Source organism: Panulirus ornatus, chromosome 31 (assembly GCF_036320965.1).
Source record: "Panulirus ornatus isolate Po-2019 chromosome 31, ASM3632096v1, whole genome shotgun sequence".
In the NCBI taxonomy this organism is placed as follows: domain Eukaryota; kingdom Metazoa; phylum Arthropoda; class Malacostraca; order Decapoda; family Palinuridae; genus Panulirus; species Panulirus ornatus.
This window is the reverse complement of record NC_092254.1, coordinates 12,430,001-12,452,500: the sequence shown is the minus strand read 5'-3', so window position 1 is coordinate 12,452,500 and position 22,500 is coordinate 12,430,001. Positions and strand designations below refer to the sequence as shown.

General features: G+C 50.0%; 1 protein-coding gene and 1 long non-coding RNA gene across 3 annotated transcripts in view; one reads left to right on the top strand and one right to left on the bottom strand.

Annotated features, from left to right (window-relative positions):
• The window catches only part of LOC139758825 (uncharacterized), a 178,914-nt gene that overhangs the window by 84,626 nt on the left and 71,788 nt on the right, over positions 1–22,500 (bottom strand). The gene's annotated exons all lie outside the window — the stretch shown is intronic.
• The window catches only part of LOC139758824 (trissin receptor-like), a 149,329-nt gene that overhangs the window by 57,791 nt on the left and 69,038 nt on the right, over positions 1–22,500 (top strand). Inside the window, exon 2 of the mRNA XM_071680659.1 lies at positions 8,976–9,406. Within this exon, the coding sequence (XP_071536760.1) occupies positions 9,238–9,406 (169 nt within the window). The 5' untranslated portion in view covers positions 8,976–9,237. The remainder of the gene's footprint in view (positions 1–8,975; positions 9,407–22,500) is intronic.

Genomic DNA, 22,500 nt, shown 5'->3' with positions numbered 1-22,500 from the left:
CGTTACGACCCTCGAGTTGGACAGAGGAGGAGGGGGGGGGGGGGTCGGGTCTAAAGCCAGGGTCGTACCGTCGTGCTCAAGAGGTCGCCTCGCCGTGCTCAAATGGACGTACCGTCGTGCTCAAGGAGTCGTCCCCGCTCCGTCGTGCTCAAATGATCGTACCCTTCGTGCTCACGGGGAGGGCGGTGGGGGGGGGACGCTCGCTCCGTCGTGCTCAAACGGTCGTACCGTCGTGCTCTAGGTAAGGGGGAGGGAGGGAGTGCGAGGTCGTCGTCCTCGCTCCGTCGTGATCAAATGGTCGTACCGTCGTGCTTACGGTTTGGGTGGGGGGTGGGGGGGGGGGAAGTGAGAGTGGAAGGTCGTCCTTGCTTCGTCGTGCTCAAATGGACGTACCGTCGCGTCGTGCTCGTGGGGTCGTCTCCCCGTGCCTACAGGGTTCACAACATCGCTGTACCACATCCAGACAGCCCGACACCACGGGCGTCTGCTTCTAACAACTCGCCTCCCACACCATATACGCTTAATACCTTCCACAAAAGCATCTCTATCAACTCTATCATATGCCTTCTCCAGATCCATAAATGCTACGTACAAATCCATCTGTTTTTTCTAAGTATTTCTCACATTCTTCAAAGCAAACACCTGATCCACACATCCTCTACCACTTCTGAAACCACACCGCTCTTCCTCAATCAATACCCTCCCATGTAATTTCCCAGGAATACTCAGCAAACATATGCCTCTGTAATTTGAACACTCGCCTTTATCCCCTGTGCCTTTGTACAATGGTACTATGCAAGCATTCCGCTAATCCTCAGGCACTTCACCATGATCCATACATACACTGAATATCCTTACCAACCAATCAACAACACAGTCACCCCCTCTTTTAATAAATTCCACTGCAATACTATCCAAACCCGCCGCCTTGCCAGCTTTCATCTTCCGCAAAGCTTTCATTACCTCTTCTCTGTTCACCATACCACTCACTCCACATGTTTACCAAATGGCGTCCTAGCTACATCTCTTCGTTGTATATCAAGTGACTGTTATATTCTTTCCTGTATCTCCCCTGATGATGTGATTATTACACGAAAGTGCACATGGGAACTTATCGTGTTTCATTTTCCCCGTGGACTCGTAGGAATATACTTGATCACGCACAAAATTGTGATCTTTTCCAATATATATATATATATATATATATATATATATATATATATATATATATATATATATATATATATATATATATACACATACATAAGGTCTAGTAATGGTAAGGGAGTGTTGGGCCTGTTCAACTTAAACGGTCGTGACCTCTGACCTGTCCCGACCAGAGATGTAAATGGCCTCAGGCCTACCATAGACAGGCATCCTATTAGCCACAGGTTAATTAGATCCGGATGCAATTTGGTGTCCGTAATGAACGTGCCTTGAGAAGCAATTACCGTTCTTTTAATGAGAGGATGGACTGTTCCCTTCTTCTGCCCTAGGGGGATAATGTGTGTGTGTGTGTGTGTGTGTGTGTGTGTGTGTGTGTGTGTGTGTGTTTCATTGACAGCCTTGTATATGACATGACTTATGTATGAATGTATATGCCTATCATGCGTGTCTACCAATCTATATATACCTACCAGTCTCTCTATATATATACCTATCATATATACCTACCAAAATACATATACCTATCATGTATATATATATATATATATATATATATATATATATATATATATATATATATATATATATATATATATATATATATATATATATTCCTTAGAGTCCACGGGGAAAATGAAACACGATAAGGTTCCCAAGTGCACTTTCGTGTAATAATCACATCATCAGGAGAGACACAAGAGAGAAATATAAGTCAGTTGATATACATCGAAGAGACGAAGCTAGGACGCCATTTGGTAAACATATGATTGTCCAATCATATGTTTACCAAATGGCGTCCTAGCTTCGTCTCTTCGATGTATATCATCTGACATATTTCTCTCTTGTGTCTCCCCTGATGATGTGATTATTACACGAAAGTGCACTTGGGAACCTTATCGTGTGTCATTTTCCCCGTGGACTCGCAGAAATATCTTGATCACGCGCAAAATTGTGATCATTCCCTATATATATATATACTAAAAGGGAAGGGAGCGGGGGGCTGGAAATCCTCCCCTCTCGTTTTTTTTTTTTTTTCCAAAAGAAGGAACAGAGGAGAGGTCCAGGTGAGGATATTCCCTCAAAGGCCCAGTCCTCTGTTCTTAACGCTACCTCGCTATCGCGACAAATAGCGAATAGTATGAAAAAAAAAAAAAAAAATATATATCAAAGACCAAAGGTCTTCAGATTATCGAGTCCAAAGTCCAGCCCATAAGGAAGTTAGGTCAAAGGTCAGACCCATCAGAGGGTCAGAGGCCTTGTGTCTTCAGAGATTATCCTCGGTGGATAGGCCGTAGGCGGCGAGGTCAGAGGTCAAATCCATGGGTACAATCGTCAGAGGTCTAACCCATCGTTAACGTTGCCTCGAATCCCGCTCGGCGGCGAGACTGTCGAATTCACTGTCGAATTTTCGTGCGCGTTTTTCGTGCGTCTTTTTCGACGAGGGTCGAGCAAACAACGCGTCTGTCGCCTTTGATAAACACAGACAGTAAATCATCACTGACGGCGTTAATGACCGGATAATGCCAGGTCGTTTAATTACTTCCACTACAGTTACCCCTCAAGGTTAGCGGAGCACTCCTGGTCTCCTCATTAGGTCTATCAGTGAGGGGCCATGTCCTCATATGTGAGCACTCCTGGTCTCCTCATTAGGTCTATCAGTGAGGGGCCATGTCCTCATATGTGAGCACTCCTGGTCTCCTCATTAGGTCTATCAGTGAGGGGCCATGTCCTCATATGTGAGCACTCCTGGTCTCCTCATTAGGTCTATCAGTGAGGGGCCATGTCCTCATATGTGAGCACTCCTGGTCTCCTCATTAGGTCTATCAGTGAGGGGCCATGTCCTCATATGTGAGCACTCCTGGTCTCCTCATTAGGTCTATCAGTGAGGGGCCATGTCCTCATATGTGAGCACTCCTGGTCTCCTCATTAGGTCTATCAGTGAGGGGCCATGTCCTCATATGTGAGCACTCCTGGTCTCCTCATTAGGTCTATCAGTGAGGGGCCATGTCCTCATATGTGAGCACTCCTGGTCTCCTCATTAGGTCTATCAGTGAGGGGCCATGTCCTCATATGTGAGCACTCCTGGTCTCCTCATTAGGTCTATCAGTGAGGGGCCATGTCCTCATATGTGAGCACTCCTGGTCTCCTCATTAGGTCTATCAGTGAGGGGCCATGTCCTCATATGTGAGCACTCCTGGTCTCCTCATTAGGTCTATCAGTGAGGGGCCATGTCCTCATATGTGAGCACTCCTGGTCTCCTCATTAGGTCTATCAGTGAGGGGCCATGTCCTCATATGTGAGCACTCCTGGTCTCCTCATTAGGTCTATCAGTGAGGGGCCATGTCCTCATATGTGAGCACTCCTGGTCTCCTCATTAGGTCTATCAGTGAGGGGCCATGTCCTCATATGTGAGCACTCCTGGTCTCCTCATTAGGTCTATCAGTGAGGGGCCATGTCCTCATATGTGAGCACTCCTGGTCTCCTCATTAGGTCTATCAGTGAGGGGCCATGTCCTCATATGTGAGCACTCCTGGTCTCCTCATTAGGTCTATCAGTGAGGGGCCATGTCCTCATATGTGAGCACTCCTGGTCTCCTCATTAGGTCTATCAGTGAGGGGCCATGTCCTCATATGTGAGCACTCCTGGTCTCCTCATTAGGTCTATCAGTGAGGGGCCATGTCCTCATATGTGAGCACTCCTGGTCTCCTCATTAGGTCTATCAGTGAGGGGCCATGTCCTCATATGTGAGCACTCCTGGTCTCCTCATTAGGTCTATCAGTGAGGGGCCATGTCCTCATATGTGAGCACTCCTGGTCTCCTCATTAGGTCTATCAGTGAGGGGCCATGTCCTCATATGTGAGCACTCCTGGTCTCCTCATTAGGTCTATCAGTGAGGGGCCATGTCCTCATATGTGAGCACTCCTGGTCTCCTCATTAGGTCTATCAGTGAGGGGCCATGTCCTCATATGTGAGCACTCCTGGTCTCCTCATTAGGTCTATCAGTGAGGGGCCATGTCCTCATATGTGAGCACTCCTGGTCTCCTCATTAGGTCTATCAGTGAGGGGCCATGTCCTCATATGTGAGCACTCCTGGTCTCCTCATTAGGTCTATCAGTGAGGGGCCATGTCCTCATATGTGAGCACTCCTGGTCTCCTCATTAGGTCTATCAGTGAGGGGCCATGTCCTCATATGTGAGCACTCCTGGTCTCCTCATTAGGTCTATCAGTGAGGGGCCATGTCCTCATATGTGAGCACTCCTGGTCTCCTCATTAGGTCTATCAGTGAGGGGCCATGTCCTCATATGTGAGCACTCCTGGTCTCCTCATTAGGTCTATCAGTGAGGGGCCATGTCCTCATATGTGAGCACTCCTGGTCTCCTCATTAGGTCTATCAGTGAGGGGCCATGTCCTCATATGTGAGCACTCCTGGTCTCCTCATTAGGTCTATCAGTGAGGGGCCATGTCCTCATATGTGAGCACTCCTGGTCTCCTCATTAGGTCTATCAGTGAGGGGCCATGTCCTCATATGTGAGCACTCCTGGTCTCCTCATTAGGTCTATCAGTGAGGGGCCATGTCCTCATATGTGAGCACTCCTGGTCTCCTCATTAGGTCTATCAGTGAGGGGCCATGTCCTCATATGTGAGCACTCCTGGTCTCCTCATTAGGTCTATCAGTGAGGGGCCATGTCCTCATATGTGAGCACTCCTGGTCTCCTCATTAGGTCTATCAGTGAGGGGCCATGTCCTCATATGTGAGCACTCCTGGTCTCCTCATTAGGTCTATCAGTGAGGGGCCATGTCCTCATATGTGAGCACTCCTGGTCTCCTCATTAGGTCTATCAGTGAGGGGCCATGTCCTCATATGTGAGCACTCCTGGTCTCCTCATTAGGTCTATCAGTGAGGGGCCATGTCCTCATATGTGAGCACTCCTGGTCTCCTCATTAGGTCTATCAGTGAGGGGCCATGTCCTCATATGTGAGCACTCCTGGTCTCCTCATTAGGTCTATCAGTGAGGGGCCATGTCCTCATATGTGAGCACTCCTGGTCTCCTCATTAGGTCTATCAGTGAGGGGCCATGTCCTCATATGTGAGCACTCCTGGTCTCCTCATTAGGTCTATCAGTGAGGGGCCATGTCCTCATATGTGAGCACTCCTGGTCTCCTCATTAGGTCTATCAGTGAGGGGCCATGTCCTCATATGTGAGCACTCCTGGTCTCCTCATTAGGTCTATCAGTGAGGGGCCATGTCCTCATATGTGAGCACTCCTGGTCTCCTCATTAGGTCTATCAGTGAGGGGCCATGTCCTCATATGTGAGCACTCCTGGTCTCCTCATTAGGTCTATCAGTGAGGGGCCATGTCCTCATATGTGAGCACTCCTGGTCTCCTCATTAGGTCTATCAGTGAGGGGCCATGTCCTCATATGTGAGCACTCCTGGTCTCCTCATTAGGTCTATCAGTGAGGGGCCATGTCCTCATATGTGAGCACTCCTGGTCTCCTCATTAGGTCTATCAGTGAGGGGCCATGTCCTCATATGTGAGCACTCCTGGTCTCCTCATTAGGTCTATCAGTGAGGGGCCATGTCCTCATATGTGAGCACTCCTGGTCTCCTCATTAGGTCTATCAGTGAGGGGCCATGTCCTCATATGTGAGCACTCCTGGTCTCCTCATTAGGTCTATCAGTGAGGGGCCATGTCCTCATATGTGAGCACTCCTGGTCTCCTCATTAGGTCTATCAGTGAGGGGCCATGTCCTCATATGTGAGCACTCCTGGTCTCCTCATTAGGTCTATCAGTGAGGGGCCATGTCCTCATATGTGAGCACTCCTGGTCTCCTCATTAGGTCTATCAGTGAGGGGCCATGTCCTCATATGTGAGCACTCCTGGTCTCCTCATTAGGTCTATCAGTGAGGGGCCATGTCCTCATATGTGAGCACTCCTGGTCTCCTCATTAGGTCTATCAGTGAGGGGCCATGTCCTCATATGTGAGCACTCCTGGTCTCCTCATTAGGTCTATCAGTGAGGGGCCATGTCCTCATATGTGAGCACTCCTGGTCTCCTCATTAGGTCTATCAGTGAGGGGCCATGTCCTCATATGTGAGCACTCCTGGTCTCCTCATTAGGTCTATCAGTGAGGGGCCATGTCCTCATATGTGAGCACTCCTGGTCTCCTCATTAGGTCTATCAGTGAGGGGCCATGTCCTCATATGTGAGCACTCCTGGTCTCCTCATTAGGTCTATCAGTGAGGGGCCATGTCCTCATATGTGAGCACTCCTGGTCTCCTCATTAGGTCTATCAGTGAGGGGCCATGTCCTCATATGTGAGCACTCCTGGTCTCCTCATTAGGTCTATCAGTGAGGGGCCATGTCCTCATATGTGAGCACTCCTGGTCTCCTCATTAGGTCTATCAGTGAGGGGCCATGTCCTCATATGTGAGCACTCCTGGTCTCCTCATTAGGTCTATCAGTGAGGGGCCATGTCCTCATATGTGAGCACTCCTGGTCTCCTCATTAGGTCTATCAGTGAGGGGCCATGTCCTCATATGTGAGCACTCCTGGTCTCCTCATTAGGTCTATCAGTGAGGGGCCATGTCCTCATATGTGAGCACTCCTGGTCTCCTCATTAGGTCTATCAGTGAGGGGCCATGTCCTCATATGTGAGCACTCCTGGTCTCCTCATTAGGTCTATCAGTGAGGGGCCATGTCCTCATATGTGAGCACTCCTGGTCTCCTCATTAGGTCTATCAGTGAGGGGCCATGTCCTCATATGTGAGCACTCCTGGTCTCCTCATTAGGTCTATCAGTGAGGGGCCATGTCCTCATATGTGAGCACTCCTGGTCTCCTCATTAGGTCTATCAGTGAGGGGCCATGTCCTCATATGTGAGCACTCCTGGTCTCCTCATTAGGTCTATCAGTGAGGGGCCATGTCCTCATATGTGAGCACTCCTGGTCTCCTCATTAGGTCTATCAGTGAGGGGCCATGTCCTCATATGTGAGCACTCCTGGTCTCCTCATTAGGTCTATCAGTGAGGGGCCATGTCCTCATATGTGAGCACTCCTGGTCTCCTCATTAGGTCTATCAGTGAGGGGCCATGTCCTCATATGTGAGCACTCCTGGTCTCCTCATTAGGTCTATCAGTGAGGGGCCATGTCCTCATATGTGAGCACTCCTGGTCTCCTCATTAGGTCTATCAGTGAGGGGCCATGTCCTCATATGTGAGCACTCCTGGTCTCCTCATTAGGTCTATCAGTGAGGGGCCATGTCCTCATATGTGAGCACTCCTGGTCTCCTCATTAGGTCTATCAGTGAGGGGCCATGTCCTCATATGTGAGCACTCCTGGTCTCCTCATTAGGTCTATCAGTGAGGGGCCATGTCCTCATATGTGAGCACTCCTGGTCTCCTCATTAGGTCTATCAGTGAGGGGCCATGTCCTCATATGTGAGCACTCCTGGTCTCCTCATTAGGTCTATCAGTGAGGGGCCATGTCCTCATATGTGAGCACTCCTGGTCTCCTCATTAGGTCTATCAGTGAGGGGCCATGTCCTCATATGTGAGCACTCCTGGTCTCCTCATTAGGTCTATCAGTGAGGGGCCATGTCCTCATATGTGAGCACTCCTGGTCTCCTCATTAGGTCTATCAGTGAGGGGCCATGTCCTCATATGTGAGCACTCCTGGTCTCCTCATTAGGTCTATCAGTGAGGGGCCATGTCCTCATATGTGAGCACTCCTGGTCTCCTCATTAGGTCTATCAGTGAGGGGCCATGTCCTCATATGTGAGCACTCCTGGTCTCCTCATTAGGTCTATCAGTGAGGGGCCATGTCCTCATATGTGAGCACTCCTGGTCTCCTCATTAGGTCTATCAGTGAGGGGCCATGTCCTCATATGTGAGCACTCCTGGTCTCCTCATTAGGTCTATCAGTGAGGGGCCATGTCCTCATATGTGAGCACTCCTGGTCTCCTCATTAGGTCTATCAGTGAGGGGCCATGTCCTCATATGTGAGCACTCCTGGTCTCCTCATTAGGTCTATCAGTGAGGGGCCATGTCCTCATATGTGAGCACTCCTGGTCTCCTCATTAGGTCTATCAGTGAGGGGCCATGTCCTCATATGTGAGCACTCCTGGTCTCCTCATTAGGTCTATCAGTGAGGGGCCATGTCCTCATATGTGAGCACTCCTGGTCTCCTCATTAGGTCTATCAGTGAGGGGCCATGTCCTCATATGTGAGCACTCCTGGTCTCCTCATTAGGTCTATCAGTGAGGGGCCATGTCCTCATATGTGAGCACTCCTGGTCTCCTCATTAGGTCTGTCAGTGAGGGGCCATGTCCTCATATGTGAGCACTCCTGGTCTCCTCATGAGGTCTATCAGTGAGGGGCCATGTCCTCATATGTGAGCACTCCTGGTCTCCTCATTAGGTCTATCAGTGAGGGGCCATGTCCTCACATGTAAGCACTCCCGGTCTCCTCATTAGGTCTATCAGTGAGGGGCCATGTCCTCATATGTAAGCACTCCTGGTCTCCTCATGAGGTCTGTCAGTGAGGGGACATGTCCTCAGACTTGGCCACTTCCGATAGTCTCCTTACCTCTCCGTAACGCTGGTGGGTTAAGCGAGTAAGCGCGGGACATTTGTGCCCCACTGTTATGAGAGACGTTGGCTGTCGAAGACATGCCATAGCTCTCATCCATTACCGAGAGAACGCCTCGGCGACAACTATTGACATGAGATTAGCCTCGCGTCCCTCGTTGCAATTCACTGGCAATTCATTTGATTTCTAACCTTACATAGTTCTTTCCGTTTATTTCAGACTGCGTGAGAATGGGACCACCGACGACCACGCCTTCTTGAAGAGCTCCGTCTGAGTCGCATTTCAAATACCGTCCCACTGAGAGGAGGCAACGGCGAGGGATTCGTCAACGCGAGACCGAAAAAAAAAAAAAGAAGAGAAGAAGACTCGTCGTTGTCTCCGCGATGGAGGGGAGCGCTCCCTGGCGCTAGCCTCGTCCCTCCTGCCATGATCCCAGGGGATATCCAGCGACAAAAGTCTGCAGACGTTGTGCCTGGCAAGAATGGCGGCCTCCAACACCTCCATCGCAGAGGGTAACGTCACCGCGGCGGAGGACGGGAGGGCCGAACTGTACCCGTATGGCGAGGCAGAGGAATACATCTTTCACCAGACGGAGGTCAAGGTCCCCCTTCTCCTCCTCTACACTCTCGTCTTCCTCCTGGCCTTCTTCGGTAAGTGCACCTTCGGGTTTTCATTCCCTGCTCTGACTTCCCACGGCGAGTACACCTTCAGGTTTCTAATCCTTCGCTCCGACCTTCTTCGTTGAATACAACAACAGGTTTTATTTCCCGGTTCTGACATTCGTCGATAAGAACTCCCTTACGTCTCAGTTCCTCGCCCTGGGCCTTCTTAAGAACACCAGTTCCTCGCCTTGCGCCTTCTTAAGAACACCAGATCCCGCCCTGGGCCGTCTCTCACAAGAAGCCCCCCCCTCTCTCCCTCCCTCATCTTGCCTCCGCTGAGAACATCTTGTGCTGAGGATCTGACTTCCCTCCCTCCCTCATCTTGCCTCCGCTGAGAACATCTTCTGCTGAGGATCTGACTTCCCTCCCTCCCTCATCTTGCCTCCGCTGAGAACATCTTCAGCTGAGGATCTGACTTCCCTCCCTCCCTCATCTTGCCTCCGCTGAGAACATCTTCAGCTGAGGATCTGACTTCGTTGACCTGAAGGTCCTCGGCGAGTACACCTCTCTCTCTTCTCGTGTACTGGAGCAGTCCGGGTGTTGTGGAAGAGGGTTTGGTTGCCACACCGCCTCTCTATCTAGTCCCATCACATCCTGTAATATCAACCACACACACACACACACACATACAGACACACACACACACAGAGAAAAGGTAATACAGTTCGCTGGCAATATTGGCACTCTTTACGTTCTATGTCTGTTATTAGAATGCCTCTTATACCAGATCCATTCTTCTGGAGTGCGCAATAACCTGTATGATGAAATACACCATTTTCATAGGCTTAGGCACGATACATTGGCTGTGGCGTTATACTGCGCAGAAACGAACGTAAATACAACATCCGGGGTTCTTCAGAGAGTTGTCGCTTCATATTCGGAGAACAAATGTTGTTTACTGACCCACTTACAACCTCCCCAATCCCAACACATAGAGTGGGGTGCTGGAGTGGCTCAGGGTTGGGATGAATTCCTCTTTTATGCCTAAGGGGAACTGGTGGCTCTGAGGATAAGCCTTTGGCCAGTTACCTGCTCCAGTTGAGGCCTTCCATATGGCTCTGTGGTGTGAGAGGTACAAGGCAGGCTATGGTTATATGTCTGTCGATAGCAGCCCCTTCCAGTGCGATAGTATCGCATACGTACAGTGATTGTTTTTCTTGTGGGCAACTGTCTCAGCATCCAGGGGGTTTAATGTACACTTGGTGTAGAGCGCTGATCACACGTCCGAAGGCGTTTCCTCGACCTGGATACTGAAACAGCTGCTGACAAAACAATTGAGTGAGACACCTCTACAATACACCTCCCCCTCCTAAAGCTTTTGCGAACCGTACGCGGTGTTCATGACTCCAAGACGCAGCGAAGGATACGGCCATGCTCAACATGTCCATGCCATCAGAAGGCTTGAATTGTGGTGGGAGGGGGGTCGATTTGAAACTCATCAAAGGGAATCTAATGATTCTTACATGGAAATATAGGGAGTGGGGGAGGGGGGATATGCAACTTCACGCAATTGAATTTTACTACGCTACTGCTACCCCATTCCGAGACGGCACAAGGGTTCGAAATGAGAGGTAGTGCGATCAGTGCGAGAAAGAGAACGAGGATTAAAAAGGAGGAGGGGGACGGAAAGTGCACTGAAGTACGTGTAGTGCAATCATCAGCATGAGAGTAAACAGACTTAGAGGTAGGAGTGAGAGGACATTTCATTGAGAGATGCAAGAAAGCAGGCGACAGGACAGAGCCCTGAGGAACATCACTGTTGATGTAGGATAGATGTTGCAAGTCGCTCCATCAGCGACTACTCCACTGGAAACGAACCAGAGAGGACACTACGCATGAGGGAACACAGAGAAGCAGAAAAAGAAACAAGAACAGATGAAGGAAGTTGAGGGAGCAAAGCCTTATGCCACAACCAGTCAAACGCTTCGGGAATGTCGAGGGCCACCACAAAAGTTTCACCAGAATCCCTAAATGGGATATTTTTTTTTTCTTCTTCCACTGCAGTGAAGACAATCGCACAAACGCTGGCAGAGATCACAGTTAGAGATTTGACAGTGAGGAGGAGGAGGAGGAGGTGAGCCTTGGACACTCGGGTTCTCAGAGAAAGAAGAATAAGATCAAGAGAGGGAGAAGTGGAGAGGTTGTGTTCTATATGACAAAGACGAAATCAGAGGCAGCCAATGTCGCAAAAAAAAAAAAAAAGAATTAGAAATGGAGAAAGAGCCTGACGAACCCTGTTCACATACTCTCAAACCAGTGGGAAAAAGAGAGAGAGAGAGGGGGGAAAGAGGCATGATATGAGTTAAGGGTGGACATTTCGGTGATTCCCCCACCCCAAGCCTCAAACTCAACAACAATCATCCTAGTTAAGGGTGATTATTACCATCGAGGCGACAGTAAGCTGGAGCAAGAGGCCAGACTCCAAAGGCGTACACCCCCCCCCCCCCTAATGAAGCAACTCATTAGTGGACTTTAGCCTCGGTCATTAACTTCCTCCGGCTTTGTAATTGGAGATCACTACAACACTTGGTTGAATAGGCTTCCGAGGGATGTGTTCTACTGGCGTGTGAGTCCCCCAGTTTACAGGTATTTCTCCTCGAATCATTTCCATGCCTTTCTCCTCTTACCACACTCATTTTCCATGCCTTTCTCCTCTTACCACAGTCATTTCCATGCCTTTCTCCTCTTACCACACTCATTTCCATGCCTTTCTCCTCTTACCACACTCATTTCCATGCCTTTCTCCTCTTACCACACTCATTTCCATGTCTTTCTCCTCTTACCACACTCATTTCCATGCCTTTCTCCTCTTACCACACTCATTTCCATGCCTTTCTCCTCTTACCACAGTCATTTCCACGCCTTTCTCCTCTTGCCACAGTCATTTCCATGCCTTTCTCCTCTTACCACAGTCATTTCCACGCCTTTCTCCTCTTACCACACTCATTTCCATGCCTTTCTCCTCTTACCACACTCATTTCCATGCCTTTCTCCTCTTACCACACTCATTTCCATGCCTTTCTCCTCTTACCACACTCATTTCCATGCCTTTCTCCTCTTACCACACTCATTTCCATGCCTTTCTCCTCTTACCACACTCATTTCCATGCCTTTCTCCTCTTACCACACTCATTTCCATGCCTTTCTCCTCTTACCACACTACTCTTCTAAGTTTTTTCTTATTTCTTATTTTTTCTTGTACCACAGACAGCCACGAAAGGACCGCATTGTCCGCTGCTTGTTTTGAATTCCTTTGTATTCCTATGCATTCGTGAATCCATCCACGAAGGCATGCGTTCGTGATCGTATACGCTTGCATGTGTGTTTGGTCGATGTGTGTATGGATGTATATGTAAGTCTCTTATGTATGCCTATTTGCTCGGCATGGGGGAAGGAGGTCTACATTCGTGGGGGGGGGGGGGACATCCTCAGTTCATGGAAACTTTTTCTACTACCTGGAAACTATCGAAGCCTTCCTTATGCTGTCAGCATTCTCCAATTGACGCCTTCACACCTCACTCGTACCCATCCAACATTTCACTCGTAGGATAAGAGGTCTTAGTGGGGGTGGAGTGGGTGAGGAGGTGTGGTCATGGTATGACCCCTGGAATCATATAAGATAACTGTCATCATCATCATCATTATCATCTTCACTTGGTAGATGAACAGAGCTGGGGGCTGACCGCACTGTTGGATGTGCATTACTTTTCTCTCTCTCTCTCTCTTCTGTTCGTCGTCTTCGTCCACACAAGTCGTCTTCACCTTTAGTTCCCGGGGCCAGGCCAGGTAGGAAGGTCCCTACCTACCTACGTACCTACCTACCTATGTAAGTACCTACCTACCTATCTACCTTTCTCCGTATCGAAGTGCCTATATCCTTGTGCGCGCAAGTGGCGCACAAGGAGGTTTCAGGGTGTGGAAGCAACGTCTCGAGGTGGTGATGGTGGCGTTGGACTGCCAGCTCTCAACTTCCCAGACCATCATCATCCAGCGAATGGGACCGACATGTTCCATGTGACGATGAACGGGAGCCACAAAAACAGGTCTGGAGTAAAAGAAATATATCTATTTTCTTTTTTGGGGGGGAAGGGTGAGGGGTGAGGAGGAGGGAGGTTCGAAAGCTGGAAATATGGCTCGGTGCCCCTCCAAGAAGGCCTGGAACCATATAAGACTCTCTCTCTCTCTCTCTCTCTCTCTCTCTCTCTCTCTCTCTCTCTCTCTCTCTCTCTCTCTCTCTCTCTCTCCCAAGTCCAGACAGCTGACGTGTTCAGGGGATTGTTGATGTTCTCGAGGCCCTTCCTCCCTCCCCCTCCAGTCTTCAGGTTCAAAGCGTTCGGGAAGCGTTATCACAGAGCTGTCCTTCCTTCCTTCCTTCCTTCCTTCCTTCCTTCCCTCCACCACCACCACCACCACCACCACCACCACCACCACCACCACCTCCTCCACCTCCATCATCTCGTTTCTAGCCACGGCCTTTCCAGCAGCAAGACTCTCTCCTCCTCCCCCTCCTCCTCCTCCTTCTCTTCCTCCTCCTCCTTCTCTTCCTCCTCCTCTTTCCAGTTTTGCTGACAGCAGCGTCTGCTTTATTTCAGGGGGGGAAGGGGGGGAGGCCAGGCTGTGCTCACCCCGTGAAGGCTTTTGGCGCCATCCATCGGATGATGGGAGGTCACGAAAAAGGGTCCCTCCTTCAGATGCCAATCGCCAACTTCCATTCTTTCCGACCCGTTTTCTTTCACGTCACGCATCGGGCAAGATGATTGGTTACGCCCTCCTCCAATTAAATCGCACCGTTACGAAATCTTGGCGCGCTGCTTACACCCCCCTTATTGGACCGGGAGGGGGGAAAGGGGGGGGGGGGAAAAGGGGGAAGGGCCCCCCCCCCCCTTTTGGTTGGGGGGGGCGGGGGGGGGCCCCCCCAAAACCCTTTGGGCCCCGGGGGGGGGGGCCCCCCTCCCCCCTGGGGGGGCCCCCTTTTTTTTGGGGGCCCCCTTTAAAAAGGCTCTACGACTACCTCACCTCCGTATCCTCCTACGACTACCTCACCTCCGTATGCTCCTACGACTACCTCACCCGTATCCTCCTACGACTACCTCACCTCCGTATCCTCCTACGACTACCTCACCTCCGTATCCTCCTACGACTACCTCACCTCCGTATCCTCCTATGACTACCTCACCTCCGTATCCTCCTACGACTACCTCACCTCCGTATCCTCCTATGACTACCTCACCTCCGTATGCTCTCGTCTCTCGTGGCGTTCCACTCAGCGAGTCCAGCAACCTCCTCCCCCTTGTGGGAGATCAGGGCACGACTCTTCGTCCTGGCTGCTTCTCCTCACCTCTTCTCCTCACCCCCTCACGAGGCATATCCGTTCACCATCCTGGCATCAATCCTTCCTCTCCCTCGCTCCGGAATGTTAGCAACGCTTACTTTTCTCTCTCTCTCTCTCTCTCTCTCTCTCTCTCTCTCTCTCTCTCTCTCTCTCTCTCTCTCTCTCTCTCTCTCATCTCTTTGCTCGTCGGCATTTCTCCTTTCACATCTTTTCTGGACGTGAGGGGTGCGACGGGGGGGGGGGGGAAGGAACCCCTCCTCTCTCTCTCTCTCTCTCTCTCTCTCTCTCTCTCTCTCTCTCTCTCTCTCTCTGTTATATGTGATCTCCACCGTCTTTCACTGACGTATTACGCTACAAGTAACGCCACGGACTGTGAAGGTTGAATGTGTGTGTGTGTGTGTGTCGCAGGTGACGGACCCATTACGTGTGCGTTGTGACGACCGCCTTGGCCACGACCGGGTCAGTATATACACCCGTGTGCGCCGTACCGTCGTGCTTGTGGACCTTAAACGTCTTTACTTAAAGGGAGAGGGAGTCGTACCCTCATGAAACCTAGGGCCGTACCCTCATACCCTAGGGCCGTGCCCTCATACACTAGGGCCGTACCCTCATACCCTAGGGCCGTACCCTCATACCCTAGGGCCGTACCCTCATACCCTAGGGCCGTACCCTCATACCCTAGGGCCGTGCCCTCATACCCTAGGGCCGTGCCCTCATACCCTAGGGCCGTACCCTCATACCCTAGGGCCGTGCCCTCATACCCTAGGGCCGTGCCCTCATACCCTAGGGCCGTGCCCTCATACCCTAGGGCCGTACCCTCATACCCTAGGGCCGTGCCCTCATACACTAGGGCCGTACCCTCATACCCTAGGGCCGTGCCCTCATACCCTAGGGCCGTGCCCTCATACCCTAGGGCCGTACCCTCATACCCTAGGGCCGTACCCTCATACCCTAGGGCCGTGCCCTCATACCCTAGGGCCGTGCCCTCATACCCTAGGGCCGTACCCTCATACCCTAGGGCCGTACCCTCATACACTAGGGCCGTACCCTCATACACTAGGGCCGTCCCCTCATACCCTAGGGCCGTACCCTCATACCCTAGGGCCGTACCCTCATACCCTAGGGCCGTACCCTCATACACTAGGGCCGTACCCTCATACCCTAGGGCCGTACCCTCATACCCTAGGGCCGTGCCCTCATACACTAGGGCCGTGCCCTCATACCCTAGGGCCGTACCACCGTGTTCGTGCGCCGTACCGCCGTGCCCAACGGGGAGGAGGAGGAGGGTGCCAATATCTCTCCAAAGCTTTAACATCACAAACACCAGCATGTACGAACACCTTCCACACCCGTCTCCCACTTGGGCAGCGAGAAGCAGCCAGGCTTGAGGTGGAGGCCTGGTCCTCAAGGTCTCCCGATGGCAGAGGATGAATGAGAGAGAGAGAGAGAGAGAGAGAGAGAGAGAGAGAGAGAGAGAGAGAGAGAGAGAGAGAGAGAGGGGGGGGGAAGTATATATATATATATATATATATATATATATATATATATATATATATATATATATATATATATATATATATATAACACGAGAGGAAACTTTTACCATCTTGGGGCCCTCGTCTCTCCTGGACTTTTCCCTCGAATCCTCGCCACCTCTCCTCTCGGAACCATGTACCAAAGCCCCGTGCGCGTCCCATCTCCTCCCATCGGCCGCCTCCTCCTCCTCCTCCTCCCCCCTCGGAAAACTCTCTTGACCTGACGCTCTCTTTCCTTCATTGGACGCCAGGTAGACTCGGAAGCCGCCCGTCACCAGCCTTCAGGTCAACAACCCATCTTACACTCACTCACTCCACTCCACACTCCACCCAACCCCGACCCCCTACCCTTGTTCTCGTCCTCTACGTTTTCTTTATCTTCCTCAAGTGTCTTCCCATAATCTTTCAACGCGAATTGATGATACAAGCCCCCCCCCCCCCCCACACACACACACACAAACACCCGACCCACCCCACCTCCTCGGCCTATCTCAATTCTAGTAGGCCCTAGGCGTCCGACAGCTTCTAATGTTGGAAGAAGAAGAAGAAGAAGAAGAAGAAAAAAAAAGTTCTAGACACATGAAGAAGACGAAGAAGAAGAAGAAGAAGAAGAAGAAGAAGAAATTACAAAAAAGAGTTCTAGATACATGAAGAAGAAGAAGAAGAAGAAGAAGAAATGAAAAAAAAGTTCTAGACACATGAAGAAGACGAAGAAGAAGAAGAAGAAGAAATTAAAAAAAAAGAGTTCTAGATACATGAAGAAGAAGAAGAAGAAGAAGAAAAGGAAGAAGAAGAATTATACAAAAAAGAAAAAAGAGTTCTGGATACATGCAACTGATAGCATCAGTAAGGTATTCCTTTAGCAGCTCATATGTGCGTACGTTCCAATCACGACTAAACACAATGCTTTACCGGTAGACCTAATTAGTGAAATTGCCTTCGAAACGAGTACATAATAGGATCTGGATGTAGCATCACTTGTCTCTCAAAATTTTCCATTCTAGGACACACGTTTTCCCGGGGGATAGTTAGCAGCCGTAACCTGTATCCAAACGTGATGCTCTCTTGTTCCCATTCTATACTTTCTTATAGAATTCCAAGGCAGTATAATGTGTGCGAGGGAGGCCATTTCTTCGTCTGTTCCTGGCGCTACCTTCTTTAAGGATATGGCGGGTATGTGTGTGTGTGTGTGTGTGTGTGTGTGTGTGTGTGTTCCTGAATTTGTCCGACCATCTCGTTTGATCCCCTCTCCTTCCCTCCCACCAGTCCCTCCACTTGTCCACCACATCATGCCCTGGGCCACGGCACATACACCCACGACACAAACTTTACCCCCGCCGCCCCCGCCGATCAATCCAGGGACAAATGGGGGCAGTATCGTGCACGGCAGCGGTCGCGGGAGAGCTCTCCTTCTCTTTCTACCCAAACTTTCGTACGTGATCTTGTAAACCATCGGATAACATCATCGCTGATCCTGTCTTGCTGTTGGAGCTTTGCCCGTCGTGTCCTGGGTCTTGCTGTGGTGTGCTGGGTCTTGCTGCGGCGTCCTGGGTGTCTCTGTGGCGTCCTGTATGTTGCTGTGGTGTCCTGGGTGTCTCTGTGACGTTCTGGGTGTTGTTGTGGCGTCCTGGGTGTTGCTGTGGCGTCCTGGGTGTCTCTGTCCCGTCCTGGGTGTCTCTGTGGCGTCCTGGGTGTTGCTGTGGCGTCCTGGGTGTCTCTGTGACGTTCTGGGTGTTGCTGTGGCGTCCTGGGTGTCTCTGTGACGTTCTGGGTGTTGCTGTGGCGTCCTGGGTGTTGCTGTGGCGTCCTGGGTGTCTCTGTGGCGTCCTGGGTGTCTCTGTGACGTTCTGGGTGTTGCTGTGGCGTCCTGGGTGTCTCTGTGGCGTCCTGGGTGTTGCTGTGGCGTTCTGGGTGTTGCTGTGGCGTTTTGGGTGTTGCTGTGGCGTCCTGGGTGTTGATGTGGCGTCCTGGGTGTCTCTGTGGCGTCCTGGGTGTAGTTGTGGTGTCCTGGGTGTTGCTGTGGCGTACTGGGTGTCTCTGTGGCGTCCTGGGTGTCTCTGTGGCGTTCTGGGTGTTGCTGCTGTGCAAGTCTTGCCACATAAGGAAGCGGACGCAGTCCCAGAACGTCAGGTTCGAGGAGGCATCAAGGCGGAGTGCCATCCGAGGGTACGTCTTCTATCATTCATGATATATCGTACTAGACTTCCCTCTCCATGAAGGCTTAGTCTAAGCCTGGGGTCTAGCGTGCGAGTGGGTGTCACCAGCACACTTCACTGGTCCTACGGTTGCCATTCCCGGAGAAGTTGAAGCGCTAATGAGATATCTATAGTCTTGCCTTAACCTAGCACTGACAATATGCTAAAATGTCATGGGTACCTAAAGTCTACCTTTAACCTAGCACAGACAACATCCTAAAGTGTCATTGGTACCTAAAGTCTACCCTTAACCTAGCACAGACAACATCCTAAAGTGTTATTGGTACCTAAAGTCTACCTTTAACCTAGCACAGACAACATCCTAAAGTGTCATTGGTACCTAAAGTCTACCCTTAACCTAGCACAGACAACATCCTAAAGTGTCATTGGTACCTCAAGTCTACCTTTAACCTAGCACAGACAACATCCTAAAGTGTTATTGGTACCTAAAGTCTACCTTTAACCTAGCACAGACAACATCCTAAAGTGTCATTGGTACCTAAAGTCTACCTTTAACCTAGCACAGACAACATCCTAAAGTGTCATTGGTACCTCAAGTCTACCTTTAACCTAGCACAGACAACATCCTAAAGTGTTATTGGTACCTAAAGTCTACCCTTAACCTAGCACAGACAACATCCTAAAGTGTTATTGGTACCTAAAGTCTACCTTTAACCTAGCACAGACAACATCCTAAAGTGTTATTGGTACCTAAAGTCTACCTTTAACCTAGCACAGACAACATCCTAAAGTGTTATTGGTACCTAAAGTCTACCCTTAACCTAGCACAGACAACATCCTAAAGTGTTATTGGTAACTATACAGTAGCCTTAATGTAGCACGCTTAATACACCCGCCAGTCGATCAATACACCATCACTCACGTCTTACTTCATATATACCATATGTATATATATATATATATATATATATATATATATATATATATATATATATATATATATATATATATATATATATATATATACCTTAATTCTTTCCTTACCATTTCTTTTGGGGCAACTTCTCGACAACCCAGTGGTAGTGTTGTGTGGTGGTGTTCAACAGCTTCTTCATCTGGGGCTAAGACGTCTGGCCCCTTTTTTTTTGAAAGGCATCGAAACCACCATGTTCTCCGAGTCTTATGTGAGAGGGGTATCCCCCTTACTGATATTGCTGGCATGTCTGCTGCCTTCAGAGACAAGCATATTACATTCTCATCTCAGGATATCAAAGGCAAGTAGTGAGGACAGAGATTCCGAAGTGATTAAAATGTCTTTGGTCGTTGAGTGTGTCAGCTGAAGAGCGACAAGTATAGCGAAGAGTTCAGTCAGTAAAGGGGATATATATATATATATATATATATATATATATCATACAATTTTTCTTTTTTTTTTATGCATATTCGCCATTTCCCGCGTTAGCAAGGTAACGTTCTGAACACACGTCTGAACCTTAGAGGAAATATCCTCACTTGGCCCCCTTCTCTGTTCCTGCTTTTGGAAAATCAAAACCGGGAGGGGAGGATTTCCAGCCCCCATCCCCCAGCTCCCTCCCCTTTTAGTCGCCTTCTACGACACGCAGGGAATACGTGGGAAGTATTCTTTCTGCCCAATCCCCATATATATATATATATATATATATATATATATATATATATATATATATATATATATATATATATATATATATATATATATATATTATATCATTTGTCTAGATTGTAGCACCACTGACCTAACTTAAAATTAATTATATTCCTGATTTTTTTGGGGGGTACCAATGTACACAGTAGAGTTGTGGCACAATTACGTCCACTTATCCCATGTTTGAACTACGGACGTCAGGTGACATATGCTCTTAGATTCTATGCAATAGTCTGTGGAGGAGCATCGTCTCAAGCGTCGGGGGGCGGGGCACATGTCACAAAGAGCAGTGGCCCACGTATGTTTAGCACTGGTATAATGATAAATGCTCTTGGTCCATGAAGGAGTGCAGCTGGACCATACCACAACACCCGACACGACCCACCTTTAACGGTGGATCACCCATGTCGAAGAAGTCTATAAGTGTAATGGCGTCATAAATGACACCATTATCCCCAGGGGGCACTGCTTGTGCCCCTGAGAAGGGCTGCATCAGGCTTGTTAATCAGGAAATGAGACATTTTATTGATCTTTTTTTGCTTGTTTGGCAGAAAGACAGGATGATTCATTTTCTCTCCTTTTTTTTGGTCTCTGAGATTCCTACACACAGAGACTCTGTCTGTGGCTCTGTTCACAGCCTGTTATAGCTAGAAATATGAGTCCATTTTGTAATCAGATCTTTCGTCGTGGGCAGAGCTCGGGTTAAAATAACTGGTCCAGTTTTCTTAACGCTTCAGGGAGTGTGTCGATTCAATCCTCTTACCCAAATTTTCCTCACAGTATTTTGTCTACGTTCAGTCATTCACCCTCTCGCTCGCTTGCAACAGGCAAAACTTCGGAATAATTGTAGTTTGAGGTGTTCGAGGTGATGTGCGATCTTAACCTTACATATCTCGTGCTATAGATTCAAGGTCTTTCAGTCGTGAGGTGAGTTGGAAGTGTCACCACAGTACCGAGGTGGTTCTTTTAAGCTGGCCTTCCCTCCTCTCTCCTCCTCCTTAGTATTAATCTGAGGTCAAATCTCCAGCTTTCTTGCTCTTTGCTACCTTGGCGCGAGGCACGACGACAACATTAGCAGCGACGATAGTGACTGTTACTCTCATACATAAGGTCATTCACAATGCCAGAGCTGTCAACTGTGTATAACAGGTTCCAACTCTGTGTAACTAACAAAGATTCTTCCGTAGATATGTACGGGTCGATGCTTTTCAAATGAGCATCTGAAACGTCCCTCACATTGCACCAACGAGTGAGATTAATCCTCTGCCACTGGTGTGTGAGAAGGGATGGGATCGCCTTGGGGTAAGGGGGGATAGCAGAACAACGGCTCTGTGCGAATTCCTTTCATTCGTCTTCCACACCGTCAGGGAAAGCGGCCCCCGTCGGCCAAGCGCTAGGCACAGGTGGCAAGCCTGGTGACCATCCAATAGCCACGCCAAGGGTCGTGGAGACAGGGTCGTGAGGTGGTGGTCGTCGTTCGTGTCCTGGGGAATAGAACCGTCCACTCAAGGCGGTGCACGGCACAGCTGTATCAGTGACGTGAGTGATGCAGTGTGCAGGTAGGTTACCCCCCTGCCTGGCGGGCTTTGGATCGCACTCATTGTCTGTGATCACGACGATGCCTTCCTCTTCTTCTGTGGGAGACGAGGCCTTTCCTCGTCTCTTGAGCCTCGGCAGTCGCGACATTTAGATCGGGTCTTGGAGATGACATTGGCGCGCGGCGCGACCTCCTGCTCTCACTCGGTCTTGAGGTGCGTGCGATGCCACGCGATATCAGAGCCGCGTGAGCCTTAGGTCGTGTAGTCTTGGCGCGAGCGCAGAATCAACCGCTTGAGCACGGCGGCACGATGCTCTACATCGACCCTGGTTAGACGACGGTGCGACCCCCTTGTGTAGAGGTCGTCCGTCTGGTCAAAGGGCACGACCCCTGGAGCACGTCAGCACGGAGGAGGAGGAGGACCACCACCACCGACGCCGCCTCCCTCCTCCTTTCCGCGCAATCGTTTTCAGGCCATCATGCCCATGATGGCCGTGCTGTAGCGCTGAGAGGCAGTGGAGGGAGGGAGAGGAGGGAGGGAACCACACCATCGTACTCCCAGCGTCGTACCATCGAACTCAAGGGGTCGTCGCATCGCCGCACTTCCAACTCTTACCGCCGCGATCACGTTAGGGGGGAACCAAACCTCCCCTCCCCCCCCATGGTGAGCTGATCGCTCCTCTCTCTCTCCTCTCTCTCTCTCTCTCTCTCTCTCTCTCTCTCTCTCTCTCTCTCTCTCTCTCTCTATCTATCTATCTATTTATCTATCTATCTATCTAACCCCATCACCGTCCCCGTAAGGCCCACACGCCTCCTGCTGTGGGGGTGGTGCCCTTGA